Raw genomic sequence first — 16,013 nt, 5'->3', positions numbered from 1 at the left:
TTATCTTGAATATTATTATAGATAGAGATAAACTGTAAACAGCAATAATGTTCAGCAAAGAAAGATTTAAAAATAAGTCAACATGACCAAAATTAAGGAGTCTTTATAGTCAATTTTTAACAATTTTCGTAAATTTTTGTAAATTTTTAGAAAATATTTTCCACTGTAATTAATGGGCCAAGTTCATTATAGATAGAGATAATTGTAGCAAGAAGAATGTCCAGTAATGTAAGATCTCCAAACACATCATGATCACCAAAACACAATTTTGTCATGAATTTATCTGTGTCCATTGTTTAATATGCACATAGACAAAGGTGAGCGACACAGGCTCTTGAGAGCCTCTAGTTATTGTTTGCCATGTTTCAAAAGTTTCAGAAGCAGCTCAGTATTGCAAATACAACTGATGTTTACTGTTTTAAACATGAGCATTTAGCTTAAAAAACTATTTTTATGCATGGATTATACCACAGTATACTTTAGTGCTAATGCTTTGTGTTGGAAAAGGGAATTATGTAATTAATGTTATAAAAGAACTAAAGACTTGTTTATAACTTCTTAATGTTTTTATTGACAGTTATTCAGTTGTTATAAAGCCATTGCACTCATGCAATTATTGATAAAGTTAAAGTGTGTTGTTCATATAGATATTCAAATCTAGCAGTGTTTGCAGAATGTAGATACAAGAGGGTTTGGATGGGGTTAAATGATTAAAGATTAATGCCCTTAAAAATGAAGATTAGAGAATAACGAGCAAAAAAAATGAAGATTACCGGTAGAGAAAAAAGGGGTTAATTTTTTAATGATTAGAGAAAAAAGGGAGAAAATTAAATGTTTACAGAATAACAGACCCCCCATCCAGACCCTCATACAACTGAATACTGTCAAATATATCAAATGGTAATTCCCTCAGTGTCAAGATCTAGAGATTCAGATGGTGGTTGCCCCTGTTGTGAGAGAATCAAATAGTAATTTTCTCCTTGTCAAGGGAATCAAATGGTTATTTCCTTTGTGCCAAGAGAACGAAATGTTTATTCCTTTATGCCAAGAGAACGAAATGTTTATTCCCTTTATGCCAAGAGAACCAAATGGTTATTCCCTTTGTGTTAAGATAATCAAAAAGTAATTCCTGCTGTGTCAACATCTAGAGATTCAAATGGTAATTTTATCTGTGTCAGTAAAATCAAGTTAACACATGAAGAGGATAACTTTTAACTGTTCATGCTTTTCAGGTGGAGAAAGAAAACATTGGTTTTCTTATAGTGATAATCAAGGATCTCGTAATCATTGGGTACAACAACTGTTTAATGCATTTAAGAAAGAAGTGGGTAAAGCAAGAGAGACATGTTTTGCTAATTCACCTACTCAGTCACCTGCCCATCAACCAGCCAATCAGAGAACACCAGAAAGAAGTTTAACCAATCAGAGGACTCCAGAAAAGATGTCTTCTGCTACTAGTCAAAACCAACCAAAACCCAATGCATCTCCTCAACCAACCAGGAAAACAGCTCATTCTACACCAAAACCAAGAACAACCAAACTTTTAGAAAGCTGTATTGTTTTGAAGATTGAAGAGTTTACAATTTACCAGGTGTCGACTGCTGACAATACACGTAATACACCAAAAAAGTTTCTGTCCTCTGATAAAAAGCAGCTCCATCTACCTTCAGATACGTCCATTCTCCATGCAGAATACACAGAGTATTTCTTCCCAGAAGGCATTGATTATCCAGGTAACATTTCTGTCACTTTCTAATACTTCTCTCTGTAAGCTTTTATAACATTATCCTTCAGCTTAATTTGATTATCTCCCCTTCTGAAGTCAAGATTGCAATTGACTTTCAATTATTATCGTAGAAATAAAAACTTGTCCTGTCAATACTTTATTTGGCAACAGCACATCATGATGTGTGATAAAAGTTTGTAGAATATAAACCCTAATAGTATCCATAGATCTTGTAAAAACATGAGATGGTAATATTTATGGTAAACAAGTACAGATTATTACATGTTTTCCCAATAGACTAAGAGAAATAGAGTAAGAAAATCACCAGGAGATGGAGACTAGTATTCTTCAAAAGAACCCATTCTCAATTTATTTTACTTGAAAATCTCAAACTACTAGTAGTCTGTTTGCTAATTCCCATAACTGATCCTGTAATTAGAGATCCCTTTCTAGCTCACCTGTCCCAAAGGGCCAAGTGAGCTTTTCTCATCAGTTGGCGTCCGGCGTCCTGATAGAGAAAATTATAAGTTGCAAGAATGTTCAGTAAAGTAAGATTTACATACACATCACCATCACCAAAACACAATTTTGTTATGAATCCATCTGTGTCCTTTGTTTAATATGCACATAGACCATGGTGAGCGACACAGGCTCTTAAGACCCTCTAGTTTAGTTGTCTCCCTTGTGAGGCGCATCAATTTTTGTTGACAATGGAGAGCTAGGGAAAAGAGCAAATGTATCCACGGGTAATGTGTGTAACCTATAAGTTTTTCAAATCATTTATTAATATTTAATTTGTTGTTATGCTGAATGCTTTTGATACCAAGAGTTATTTATCAATAAATATTTGTAAAAGCGCTGATATATCACTTTCAACTTATCTACTTTGATTGGACAAAAGCCAATTGTGTCCGGCATAGAACTAGTCGGCGTTTTGCATTTGCGCCGATCTGCATTTCATTTGCGCCAATTTTTTCTTTCATTTGCGCCGATTTTTTTTTTCATTTGCGCCGATTTTTTTACAGGTAAATTACAGGTAAACAGATATAAGAGGATATGGTATTAGTGCCAATGAGATAACTTTTCATCCCAGTCTTTGAAGATACATCTCCAGACTTTTCCTTTACCGTACTCGTAGATCTTCAGCCTCGGTCTTTCGGTCAACTGCCACATGGTTATGTTCTTTCTGTGTTTTGGTTTGACAATAGTCTCCCAATCAGAATCCGTTGTGACTCTGGCTTTACACGATTTAATGGTACATCGGCAAGATATGTTATTTTTCTGGACACTGACCCTCCGATATGTATGGCTGTCGAAGATTAAAGAATTGACTCATCGGGTCGTTACAATATGTCCATCGTGTTACAACGAATTTCCAGAACAATTAGAATCAAAATAAACTTAAAAATGGTTTACTTTCATAAATAGTCTTCCAATCAGCTTGGATGGAGAATTGTCTCATTTGCATTCATACCACATCTTCCTATATCTATTAAACATAATTGAACAACGTTTATAATCAGATATACCAATAAACCTTCAAGTTATAGTACATGTAAAAGTATTAACTTATTTTTACCTGTAAATCCAATTAGGAGAAATTATAAAATCGGCGCAAATGAAAAAATGAAATCGGCGCAAATGAAAGAATGGAAATTTTCAAAATCGGCGCAAATGTCATACGCCCGAACTAGTTTATAATTGACAAAGATGAGTAATTTGTTGAAAAAGTGTGTAATAACAGAATATAATCAGTAATTAGTATAAGGACTATTGTCTAGTAGTGGGACTATTTATCTAACTATTTGATTATTTATTACCATGCAAAATAAAATAACCTTGGGGAGAGTATGACAAAACTTTAATTTAAATTTTTGTTATTATGTCTCTGTGTGGGAAGTTTGGATTTAAATCATTTAAAATGATATTTGATGAAGTCATAGTTACCATAACTGATTTTACTATAGTTTAATGTGTTTTTGTGGAGCCTTCGACTTTAGTTGAAAAAGCGAGACTAAGCGATCCTACATTCCGTCGTCGTTGGTGTCGTTGTCGGGGGCGTCCACAAATATTCACTCTGTGGTTAAAGTTTTTGAAATTTTTATAACTTTCTTAAACTATACTTGATTTCTACCAAACTTGGACAGAAGCTTGTTTATGATCATAAGATAGAATCCAGAAGTAAAGTTTGCAAAAATAAAATTCCTTTTTTCTGTATTTTACTTATAAATGGACTTAGTTTTTCTGCGGGGAAAGATTACAATTCACTCTGTGGTTAAAGTTTTTGAAATTTTAATAACTTTCTCAAACTATCCTGGGTTTGCACCAAACTTGGACAGAAGCTTGTTTATGATCATAAGATAGTATCCAGAAGTAAATTTTGTAAAAAAATAAATCCATTTTTTCAGTATTTTACTTTTAAATGGACTTAGATTTTCTGCCAGGAAACAACACATTCATGCACTCTGTGGTTAAATTAAAAAAAAAAATTAATAACTTAATTTCTTATACTATTTTAAATTTGTACCAAACTTGGACAAAAGCTTGTTTATGATCATAAGATAGAATCCAGAAGTAAAGTTTGCAAAAATAAAATTCATTTTTTCTGTATTTTACTTATAAATGGACTTAGTTTTTCTGCGGGGAAAGATTACATTCACTCTGTGGTTAAAGTTTTTGAAATTTTAATAACTTTCTCAAACTATCCTGGGTTTGCACCAAACTTGGACAGAAGCTTGTTTATGATCATAAGATAGTATCCAGAAGTAAATTTTGTAAAAAAATAAATCCATTTTTTCAGTATTTTACTTTTAAATGGACTTAGATTTTCTGCCAGGAAACAACACATTCATGCACTCTGTGGTTAAATTAAAAAAAAAAATTAATAACTTAATTTCTTATACTATTTTAAATTTGTACCAAACTTGGACAGAAGCTTGTTTATGATCAAAAGCTATTATCTAGAAGGAAATTTTGTTAATATTTTGTACCTGTGTATCAGTATTTTACTTATAAATGGACATAGTTTTTCTTCCAGTTAACATTACATGCAGTCTGCAGTTAAAGTTTTTAAAACATTTATTAGATTCATAAACTATCCTGGATTTTTACCAAACTTGGACAGAAGCTTCTTACAATCAAAAGATAGTATCAGGAAGAATATTTTTATTGATTTTTTTCCTCATTTTTGTTAAGCCTGCGATTTACAGCAAAAGTAGGTGAGACACTGGGTTCCGCGGAACCCTTACAAATTTTATAATGATATAATGACAAATTTATTATGAATGTCAAATTATTAAACTGTGAAAAATAAAACATTCTGTTCCAAATGACAAATTTAACTATTCAAATAATGTTATTATTTTTATGCCCCACCTACGATAGTAGAGGGGCATTATGTTTTCTGGTCTGTGGCTCCGTTTGTCCGTCCGTCTGTGGTTCCATTCGTCCGTCCAGGTTAAAGTTTTTGGTCAAGGTAGTTTTTGATGAAGCTGAAGTCCAATCAACTTGAAACTTAGTACATATGTTCCCTGTAGTATAATCTTTCTAATTTTAATGCCAAATTAGATAATTACCTAATTTCACGGTCCATGGAACATGGAAAAGGATAGTGCGAGTGGGGCATCCGTGTACTTTGGACACATTCTTGTTTTTAAATGATAATAACTCTAATAATGCATGTAATGAGCCTACTTTTTTATAAAATTGAGATAAATTTGACTTTAAATTGTTTAAAATGTCATAAATAGAAATTATGTATCACGATGTTGTATACTTAAAAAACTAGCATGACTAGTTGTACTATTAATCTGGATTAGAGAACGTTTTATAAAATATGGTTGTGAATATAGACTAGAAAGATTGGTAAATGGCTGTTAGATTATATCAACCATATGCTTTTGTGTGGGTAGTCTAAATCACCATTCTCACCTATTTTTTCTGACTTGAGTTGTGTTGGTTGGTTTCATTTTCAGCAGTCAACATTCGAGACCAGGCCATGAAATACAAATACTTCAAATTTTTCATGTAAAGTGGATGAAAAATTTCTTAATTTAAGAAATAATTCTTTCATGCCATGCATGCTCTATGGTCTTTTTTTACATAGGTATGAAATTTTTCATGTAAAGCGGATGAAAAATTTCCTAATTTAAGAAATAATTCTTTCATGCCATGCATGCTCTATGGTCTTTTTTACATATAGGTAGGCATTATATGTCAATTTCTCCATACCAAGCAAGTGTAGTATTATTTCGATTCTATTAGGAAATTTAGAACTTTTGTAAAATTTCTTGCTCTGTTTTCTGCTCTTTGGTTCGGTTTTCTCTTTGACACAATCTTGGTTTCCATTCTCGATTTCATCAATGGCCTTTTAAATTTGAGAATGTTGCCTCCAATAAAATTGTAGCTGAGAATCGCCCTCTCATTTGAAAAACCATTGATAATCTATAATTACTTATTGTTCTTCAACATATATTTTGAGGAGGGGGAGGGGGAGGGGTAGATTCAATGTTCTACCAGTCTGTATTTAAGTTTTTACTGTCAGTTTTAAAATCAATATTTACAAAATTTATGTATTTGTTTTTTTTCCTGAATTTCTTCATTCCCCTGTAAATCAAAATCTACAAAAAATGATATTCAAGAAACATTTCTTCAATCAAATCATCAATTATAAATTTCTTATCAATTCTTCATTTCGGTAACTAAAATTTTTCTCTAACCATAATGGTATAAAAATCTACCTTTAAAAATATATGAATCCACATAGTCTGAGATTATTCTGACGTCCAATGGCTGTTTTGCCAGACAAGCTTGGCCCCAGCTTGTCTGGCAAAACAGCCGTTGGACGTCAGAGTAATCTCGGACTAGAATCCACAGTACATGTATTGGAGGACATATTTTTTTGTTAAATAAGATATGCTTTGAAATACATATAGGACAGTATTTCTATAAAAAAAGAAAGTAAAATTATAGTCCAGCAGCCTACTGTAGGGGTATCATTGGGGGGGATCTCATCCTGGATCCCAGTTATTGTTTAGTGAGAATCCTGTATCCCGCTTCTAGTTGCCATTAATAGCGCATGTAATTTCCAATGTCCTGCTGGACGAATCATTTCCTGAAGATTCTTATTAAAGTATAAAAGTTCAAATTTCTCTTATTTCAGAGTGTGTGAAACTTTTTTAATCATTTGAAAATTGGATTTTCAATTGTGTCAAAGTAACCATAATATGTTTAACTATATGAATTAAAATTATATAATTTTATAAAAAAACATTTTATTATAAATGTCAAATTGAACTATGTTAATTATTTGGGGTTTTTTTCTGAAAAGATTACCCTAATCATAAAAAATTATCACCACCTCTTTATGAAAATGAGAAAAAAATTGACACTAAAATTGTTTTTAATGTCATAAATTATACAAATTATATATTGTTGACTTTTAAATATTTAATATCTGCACCAGTGAATGGTTAGAGAGATGGTTACTGAAAATCTCTTTAAGCTGTGCCTGACGATAATAGGTGCCTGTCATGTTTTTTTGTGATTTGTCTCTCCGTTGATCAGTCTGAGTATATGCTGCCCAATATCAGGTTAAAAATTATATGTAAGTTAGTTTGATGTGAAGATGATCTGTCCATTCGTCCGTCTGTCCGGCTTCAGGTTAAAGATTTTTGTCCATTCCTACATCCTCAAATTTTTATTACTCTTATTTTTGATAAAATAGATCAAACATCACAAATACAAAATTTTTTATTTTTATTTAAGAATTTAATTTTACGAACACACACATTTTGCCTCGTCACTGTGATATTATTAATGATAATTTTATACAATATCTATTACTACGTTCAAATTACAAAAAAATCCTTTTATGTTGTAAAAGTGTATTTAAATACATTTTTAGATAACATCTTTTTACATTAATTGATTGAAAATTGAAAGTTAATTTGTCGATTGAAGTACTAAACATGATACTGTGATGATTTTACAATTACGAGTATTTATTGAAAGATGTTTCCTTTAATTGAAATACAAAATGATTTAATAGTACACGATCAGCTATCATTAGTTTGAACTGATATTTGCTTTATTTGTATCAATATTTGTGTAAATTCACATCGGGTTAAACACTTTTTTTAGTTATTTGATGTGTATAATTTAAAACATGACAAATTCATTCATTAATAAATGTTAAAAAAAAATTAGAAAAAAATGTTTAGTCATAATAATTTTTATTCAATCAAAATCTTTGTGCTTAGGATTAAAAGATGGTGTTATCTCAAATTTTGGGAAAAATTATTGATGAATCCCTAATTCCTGAAAAAGTAAAGCATTCTTTCATTCGTTCTTCGGTCCTTCCATTCGTTCATCGTTTGTTCATTTGTCCGTCAGTCCTACTTCTGGTTAAAGTTTTTGGTCAAGGTAGTTTTTGATAAAGTTTAAGTCCAATCAGCTTGAAATTAAAGAAGACATATTCCTTATGATATGATCTTTCTAATTTTAATGCCAAATTAGACTTTTGACCCCAATTAACAGTCCACTGAACATACTGCAAACCAACTATCTTCACGAGCAATTTATTTTCGCGAGTAGAAAAATAGCGCAAATATATATTGTCGCGAATATGTCAAAATTGAACTTTTTTTTTGCCTTATTTATCTTCATCACGTAAGTTTAAGAATCGAGAAATTTGTTCATCGCAAAATGGATCAGAAAGGGCATTATGTACAATAAAGTATCCCCTAAAATAAGTTGGTTAACAGTACATGTATAAAATGATTGTGACTGCTTCAGGTTAAAGTTTTTGGTCTAGGTAGTTTTTCATGAAGTTGAAGTCCAATTATCAACTTATATTTTAATACACTAAAATTCCCATTCTGTTTCTTTTTAAGCCTTGGTGTTACATGTCCTTTGGGTGTTTTTTTTATTTGAATCTCAGAGCAGTCATACATGTCAAATGGTTAATTTTTGTGAAATTATTATTGTTCCTGTAGGATACTAACTCGAATAATTCAGTCCCTCCCCATAATTGATCTCTCCTACTTGCGAGGGCCTGAAGGATTCCTAACATGATAAAAACTCTTCATGAATCCTGGATTTTTGATTGGTGCCCTGTAGAAGAGGTGACCAATCAGCAATTAGCTCAATTTTATCGAGATAGGTAAATCCCTAGCTAATTCCGAATGGTTGATTGAAGATTTTTCATTGTTTGTGCATTCAGGCGTTAATGTAGTAAGCGGAATATAACGACTGAATTATTCGGGTTAGTAGGATACCAACTTACTTTGAATTTGTTTGTAAAGTTGAATATTCAATTAAGTTAAAAGTTAAAACAGGTAAATCAAATATCCAGGAAAATCCATTTTTTCCTCAATTCAGGAGTGATCGCGACACCTGAACTCATGAAATGAGTATTAGTTATTTAAAGCTGAGCTACATGTACACCGGGATCCACTTTGATTATATAAAAAATAATTAGTTATAAAGTATAAAACATAATAAAAGAGTGTATTGATATCTGCATGATTAGATTTATGGCATTAGTACACGTTAATTTATGCTGAGTTCACACGTAATTCAAATTTGATTCGCATTAACTAATTCGAATTAGTTTAATTCGCATTCGAAACGTTTTACGTCCTAACGTCAATTCTAATTCGAATTACAATGCGCGTCAAATTCGCTTTACTGTCCAATTGACATTAACTTATACTTCGTATTGACAAAATCGTACTTCTAATGCGAATTAGATAATGCGAATTAGCCAATTCGAATTCGATTCAAATTAAAAAAGAGGAGTGTGTGAACGCAAATAGCGAATTCGATTCGCATTCGATTCGAATTCAATTCGAATTAAACGTACGTGTGAACGAGGCATAAGATAGACATGCAATCACTTTGAAATATACACAATTGACAGATTAGCCATTGTTATTCGTAATTACTGAGATTTCCCAAATAAGACCATTTTTACTTGTATCTTTTCATGTATTTTCTTACATCAAGTCATTTTATAAATATAAATTTTATTAAGAAGTTTTTATGGCCCTATCCCTGTTATGGCAGATTCCCAGAGGGGGCGGGGCATTAATGTTTTGTTTTAGTTTGCCATGACGGTTTAACCAGATGTCATGAAACTTATATACATGGCTTATAACTAACAAATTCGAATTAGGGTCAGTTTCACTGTTTTCGAGTTATGTCTTTATTTAAGTAGAAAAAATGTTGAATTTGCTGTTTCTGCACTCAAACTTTTCCTTGCTACAACTGTTGACAAGTTCTAATTAAGGTAGTGTCTCTTTTTCTGTTCTTGAGTTCTGCATGTCTATTTTATAAATGAGATCAATTGTTTTTTTGCAAAGAACCTTCAACAGATTGAGGTGACTTCAACATAGTTTATTTGTGAATAAGATTAAATAAATGAAGGCCATTAAATGTTTTGAGAAAAGTTCCCATTTTTCAAAGAAGGAATTGAAAATAAACAATTAGAGCCCAAAAATCCAATAGGCCAACAGATACTTAAAATGAATTCGATTTTAATAAATGTACCAAAAAGGAATCAAAACCTAAAACAGTGGGAAAGTAAAATCTGAATCCAATTCCCATGGGCCATAGAGGTCAATCAGATCCTGATTTAACTTACCAACTGTTTCCAGTCTTGTGTAATTGCTCCTTTGGTTCCAGATCCTTCACAGATTTCATATCAAGTTACCAAGTGTGTTCAGGAAATGTACTCTTTTTTATTATCAAAGATTTAAATTGTTAAACTTGTTTGGAAAATCATTACATGTTCTTAAAAATATATCATGTATATCTTAAAACAACAACTATGCATTATTTTGTAAAACTGCCTTTTTTTTCTTTAATTTGAAATTATAATATCATCAATACAAGTAGAAATAATAATTATTATGATCTTTGTGAAGCTACAACATTAATTTGTACATCCAAGGTATGGTGAGTTTGAGCAAATATCTCATTTTTTACCTTCAGACAAAAGAGCTTTTTCAATGCAGTCTGTATGTGTTGATTAAAAACTGCATAAATAATGGGGTTACACAACAAATGTACCCATGCAATATAAACAGTAACTAAATGTATTCTGATGTTGTACTTAACGGCATCTGGGTCTGTTCCTTGTACGAAAATGAAAGGTAAATACAAAACTCCAAATGTTGTCAAGATAAAGATGATCATGAATGGCATTCTTTTTGGACGTCTGCTAGCATGAGTATCACTAACCTTGTTGAGCTTATTACGAGTGGAATTCACTTTCCAGATTATTCCTATGTAACAGAAAACTAAGGGTGGCGCTGTACTTCCAACAGAGAAGTAGGCAATGAATTTTGAAAAGCTGTCTCCGTATAAAAATGGCTGACATAGAAATCGGTTTTTATCATAAATCATTTTGCCCCATATTTCAGTTGTTGGAAGTAGAAATAGCACAAAGTATAAAAGCCAAGATAGAAATAACATTATTAAAACATTGCTTCGTTTTCCATAAATAGCATTATACTTTTCCATGTACACTATTAAACAGTAACGATTAAACGAAATTAAACAAAGGGCAGTTAACTCTGCTCCCGAAATTGTGTAAGTTATGAATCCAAAAGCCCTGCAAACCATAGGATTCAATGAATCACTGTTATAAATTGTAAATGAATTATAAGCAATGTAAGCCACTGAAAATCCACTTGAAATACAGTATAACACGGAAAGATTAACGATAAACACGATTACAGTTTGTTTGTATAGTCTATACCTTAGGATTGCTAGTAAAATTATCAAATTCAGAACGATGCCAAAAATAGAAACAATTGTTGCGAGAACATTGTGAATCAGTCGAACATCCCTCGGTATTGTTTCTGAAGAGGAATTATTACTCATAACTTTACAATGAGGTGGAAATGATAAATCCAAATAAGTTGATCAGATTTTAAGACTTACTCAGTTTCACAAAAATAAATTCCTGTTATAAGATATATGTTAGATATATGATGTTTTTTCTCCAATTGCTTTGTGTCAATTTACTTTTCTGTACTATCCAATAATGTTCAGGTAAGTTGCTGATTTGATCATAGAGAAATGTTCTATACCATATTTAGCAGGTGAAAAATACATCAACTTGTCCAGCTATATAAAATATTTGAGTAATTTCTTATGTTGAATTGTATTTTTAACTGCATATTTGTGTAGTATCTTCCACGATGAATAGTTGGCTTTGAACTTTATCCATTTGCTCTTATCACTCATGCAACAGGAATCCATGCTTCTGATTTACTGTTATTACCTGGCCTTATTTATAGTTTTTGTCATTAATTAAGACTAACTATAATGTTTAATACAATATTTAACTGTATTCATATTTTTGCTATTCTATGATTATCAATAAAGGGATCACATTTTAAAGTCTTTTTTCTCCACAATGGTATTCCACAAAACTATAATGTTCAATTCAACTAAAATCATTTTGTACGATCATTATGCAGAAATTCTATGATTATAAATAAATGAATAACATATATGAATTTTAATCACATTTTTTATTGTTTCTCCGCATAAGTATTTCAGGAATCTACAACGATCTCGATGTTTTAAAGATTTTGCAGTTTGGATAATTATCTTCATGATCTTAATGTCTCTATCAAAATTCAATAAATTCATTTAGCTAAATTTTACATATATTTTTAATTTGTTTCTAGGTAATTAACGTGATTCCTTTATAAGTTAAGGTAGCAGAACACTAGGCACAGCCAGTGTCATAAAGTTTTATTTTAGATATTTTCCGAGGTTTCTCAGTAATTAACCTGATCCCTATATAAGCTAGCAGAACACTAAGGCACAGCAGGTGCTTAAGTTATATTGCCAACTGAGGTCTCTCAATTCCGTAGTTAGTTAACATGTTTTTGTCTGATTGGTTTCTTAATTACTTCCTCTTTGGTTCATCAATCTAAAAATTCGTCATTTATTTCTGGGAAATTAAAGTGATTCCTAATTAAAAGCTTACTTTATTTCACTCATGACATCTTTTAGTGTTTATTTTTAGAAGATAACTTTTAAAATTACTTTTTGTTTGGGTTTCCAGCTAAATATTGCAATATAATCAATATTTTGTCCTTTTTTTTTTAAAGTTTAAAATCTTAACTATTGAGGTATATAAACAGCTTTCCTAAATATTTCAAACAACTTCCATTATTCACAAATATGTATGAAGTTTTCTTTTCAAAAATGTTTTAGAAGAACAATCTAAATTTTCCAGTTTTCATCATGAAAATCCGTTCTTTCAAGTGTCAAGGCAACTGACAATGGCTTTACACAAATAAAAATAACTTTTAGTTGATACTCAGAAAAAAATCAATCTTTGGATTATAAAAGAATAAAATGAACTTTCCAATAAAGTTTTTCGTAATTATCTTTTAATAGAAAAAGTGTTAAAGGAGTTTTATTCCAGAGTAACAATACATCTAAGACATTGTTATCTGTATGTCAAATTTGAATTAAGTAGTAAAAAGGTATTTTCTTACAACACAAGCCATCCATGTGCTAACCTTTTTGTTTTTTTAGAAGAGTTGTTGCATTAAGGAATCTCAGAACTTGATCTTTTTTAAGTTTTGTGATGCCCATCTTTCCCAAACTCTTGTAGACTACTACAGTACTCGTTTACCTGCTCAAAGCATGAAACTTGGTCTGGAGTCTGGACCACAATGTTTATACTAAAATAAGGAGATGTGGTGAGATTGACAATGAGAGAAATATAAAATAAAGAGATGTGGTAAGATTGGAGATGTGGTAAGATTGGAGATGTGGTAAGGTTGGAGATGTGGTAAGATTGGAGATGTGGTAATTAGATTGGAGATGTGGTAAGATTGGAGATGTGGTAAGATTGGAGATGTGGTAAGGTTGGAAATGTGGTAAGATTGGAGATGTGGTATGATTGGAGATGTGGTAAGATTGGAGATGTGGTAAGGTTGGAGATGTGGTAAGATTGGAGATGTGGTAAGGTTGGAGATGTGGTAAGATTGGAGATGTGGTAAGATTGGAGATGTGGTAGGATTAGAGATGTGGTAATTAGATTGGAGATGTGGTAAGATTGGAGATGTGGTAAGATTGGAGATATGGTAAGGTTGGAGATGTGGTAAGATTGGAGATGTGGTAATTAGATTGGAGATGTGGTAAGGTTGGAGATGTGGTAAGGTTGGAGATGTGGTAAGATTGGAGATGTGGTAAGGTTGAAGATGTGGTAAGATTGGAAATGTGGTAAGGTTGGAGATGTGGTAAGGTTGGAGTTGTGGTAAGATTGGAGATGTGGTAATTAGATTGGAGATGTGGTAAGGTTGGAGATGTGGTAAGATTGGAGATGTGGTAAGGTTGGAGATGTGGTAAGATTGGAGATGTGGTAAGGTTGGAGATGTGGTAAGATTGGAGATGTGAGAGAACTGTGCACCATAGGAACAGGGTGTAAACAACTGAAGGTCTCTATATGTACTGCCTTTAACAATGAACAAGTCCCATACCTTAAAAGTAACTAATTATGAACCATTAAAGCTTTCCTCCAGCATGTTACATTGTCCTGAATATGCACGAAATATTTGCCACTGGACAGTAAGCAGTTAACCAGCAATCAATCCAGCATCATAAATTGTGAAACAATTCTATGAGGAGAACCAATGGACTTCTTTTTTTTTTTTTTTTTTTTAAATAATACAGACAGCAACCAAAACTTGAAGTATATTGTACTTTAATATGATGTACTATGTAATAAGTTTATTTGCTGTTGTTATTCAAAAATGAAATATTTTCCATAGTTTAGATTAGGTGCTTATAGATATTATTCATTGGTTTACATTTTGAAAATAAGTAGATGTGATATATGATTGCCAATTAGACAACTATCGGCCAAAGTTAAAATAAAAAGGATGAATAAAATTGAGAATGGAAATGGAGAATGTGTCAAAGAGACAACAACCCGACCAAATAAAAAACAACAGCAGAGGGTCACCAACAGGTCTTCAATGAAGCGAGAAATTCCCGCACCCGGAGGCGTCCTTCAGCTGGCCCCTAAACAAATATATACTAGTCCAGTGATAATGAACGCCATACTAATTTCCAAATTGTACACAAGAAACTAAAATTAAAATAATACAAGACTAACAAAGGCCAGAGGCTCCTGACTTGGGACAGGCGATTTATAATAGTACAACAATAGTATAACAGTACTTGTGCCTTTAACAATGAAAAAAATCAATATCTAGAGTTGGCTATAAAAGGGCCGACATGAAAATTATGAAATGATTCATTTGAGAAAACCAATGGCCTACTTTATAACAAAATAATTAACAAAAAACAAATATGACAGACATGAACCAACAAAAAAAACCACATTGAAATACAGGCTCATGACATGGGACAGGCACATAAAGAATGTGGTGGGTTAAACATGTTTGTGAGGGCTTGACCCTCCCCTCCCCTAACACAGGACAGTTCTGTAACAGCACAAAATAAAAAAAACTAACTATGAAAAAATGTGTTATAATTATATAGCAATAAGCAATTTTAACAGATCGGTAGTTCAGTAGTTCAAATAGAATGAAAACTTGTTAACACAATGATGTAGCTTATCCTTGAAAAAGCTTATGTCAGAAGTAATTTTCCAATATTGACAATTAAAAGGTAACTTAGCAACAAATTTTACACAAAGGAATGTGAAAAAAACCCATCTCAAACCAAATGGGAAAGTTCAGATTAGGTTTTTCTTTTTTTTACAAGTTTTAATGAAATAGCATTAAGATTGATTGAAGTGTTTCATTTTACATGTCAATTTTTAGATGAATTCAAAATTGAATTATGTTTGAAAACTGTTTTTCTTATGCTTCATAAAATTTGATAAATTTGATAAATTTTAGATTAATCATGCAATCTTTCATGAACATATTTTTGCCTAGCTTTAATCTGATTTTATACAAGTTCTTAATCCTATTTGTTCGTTGGTTTTCATTTAGACAAGGTGGAATTATTCAAGATAATTGCTGACTGTTGTTTATTTTATCAGAAATAATGAAGTAGATAAAAAATTCCTAGATCTGCATCAAACATCATTGATATGGTGGATTTAAGGCCAGACTTATTTGCATCTGGCGTACTAAATTATAATCCTGGTACTTTTGATAACTATTTACACCACTGGGTCGATGCCACTGCTGGTGGACGTTTTGTCCCTGAGGGTATCACCAGCCCAGTAGTCAACACCGCAATGAATATCAATAATATTGTCATTTTTAGAAATTTC

The 16,013-nt window shown here is 31.7% G+C and overlaps 2 protein-coding genes across 3 annotated transcripts in view; one reads left to right on the top strand and one right to left on the bottom strand.

The window, feature by feature from the left end:
- The window catches only part of LOC143083855 (bridge-like lipid transfer protein family member 3B), a 69,879-nt gene that overhangs the window by 25,614 nt on the left and 28,252 nt on the right, over positions 1-16,013 (top strand). For both annotated transcript variants that reach the window (XM_076260234.1, XM_076260233.1), the window contains exon 10: positions 1,233-1,733. In XM_076260234.1, the coding sequence (XP_076116349.1) occupies positions 1,233-1,733 (501 nt within the window). The remainder of the gene's footprint in view (positions 1-1,232; positions 1,734-16,013) is intronic.
- On the bottom strand, positions 10,590-11,691 carry LOC143083856 (protein trapped in endoderm-1-like). Its single transcript, XM_076260235.1, has one exon. The coding sequence runs from the start codon at positions 11,612-11,614 to the stop codon at positions 10,637-10,639; it is 978 nt and encodes a 325-aa protein (XP_076116350.1). The 5' UTR covers positions 11,615-11,691; the 3' UTR covers positions 10,590-10,636.

Source organism: Mytilus galloprovincialis, chromosome 7 (assembly GCF_965363235.1).
Source record: "Mytilus galloprovincialis chromosome 7, xbMytGall1.hap1.1, whole genome shotgun sequence".
NCBI classification, from domain to species: domain Eukaryota; kingdom Metazoa; phylum Mollusca; class Bivalvia; order Mytilida; family Mytilidae; genus Mytilus; species Mytilus galloprovincialis.
Note: the sequence above shows the minus strand (reverse complement) of the source record. Positions and strands in the feature narration are given on the sequence as shown.

What these genes read in the sequence shown, in the direction of transcription:
- LOC143083856 (XM_076260235.1), bottom strand. Translation starts at nt 11,614, where the DNA reads ATGAGTAATAATTCCTCTTCAGAAACAATACCGAGGGATGTTCGACTG.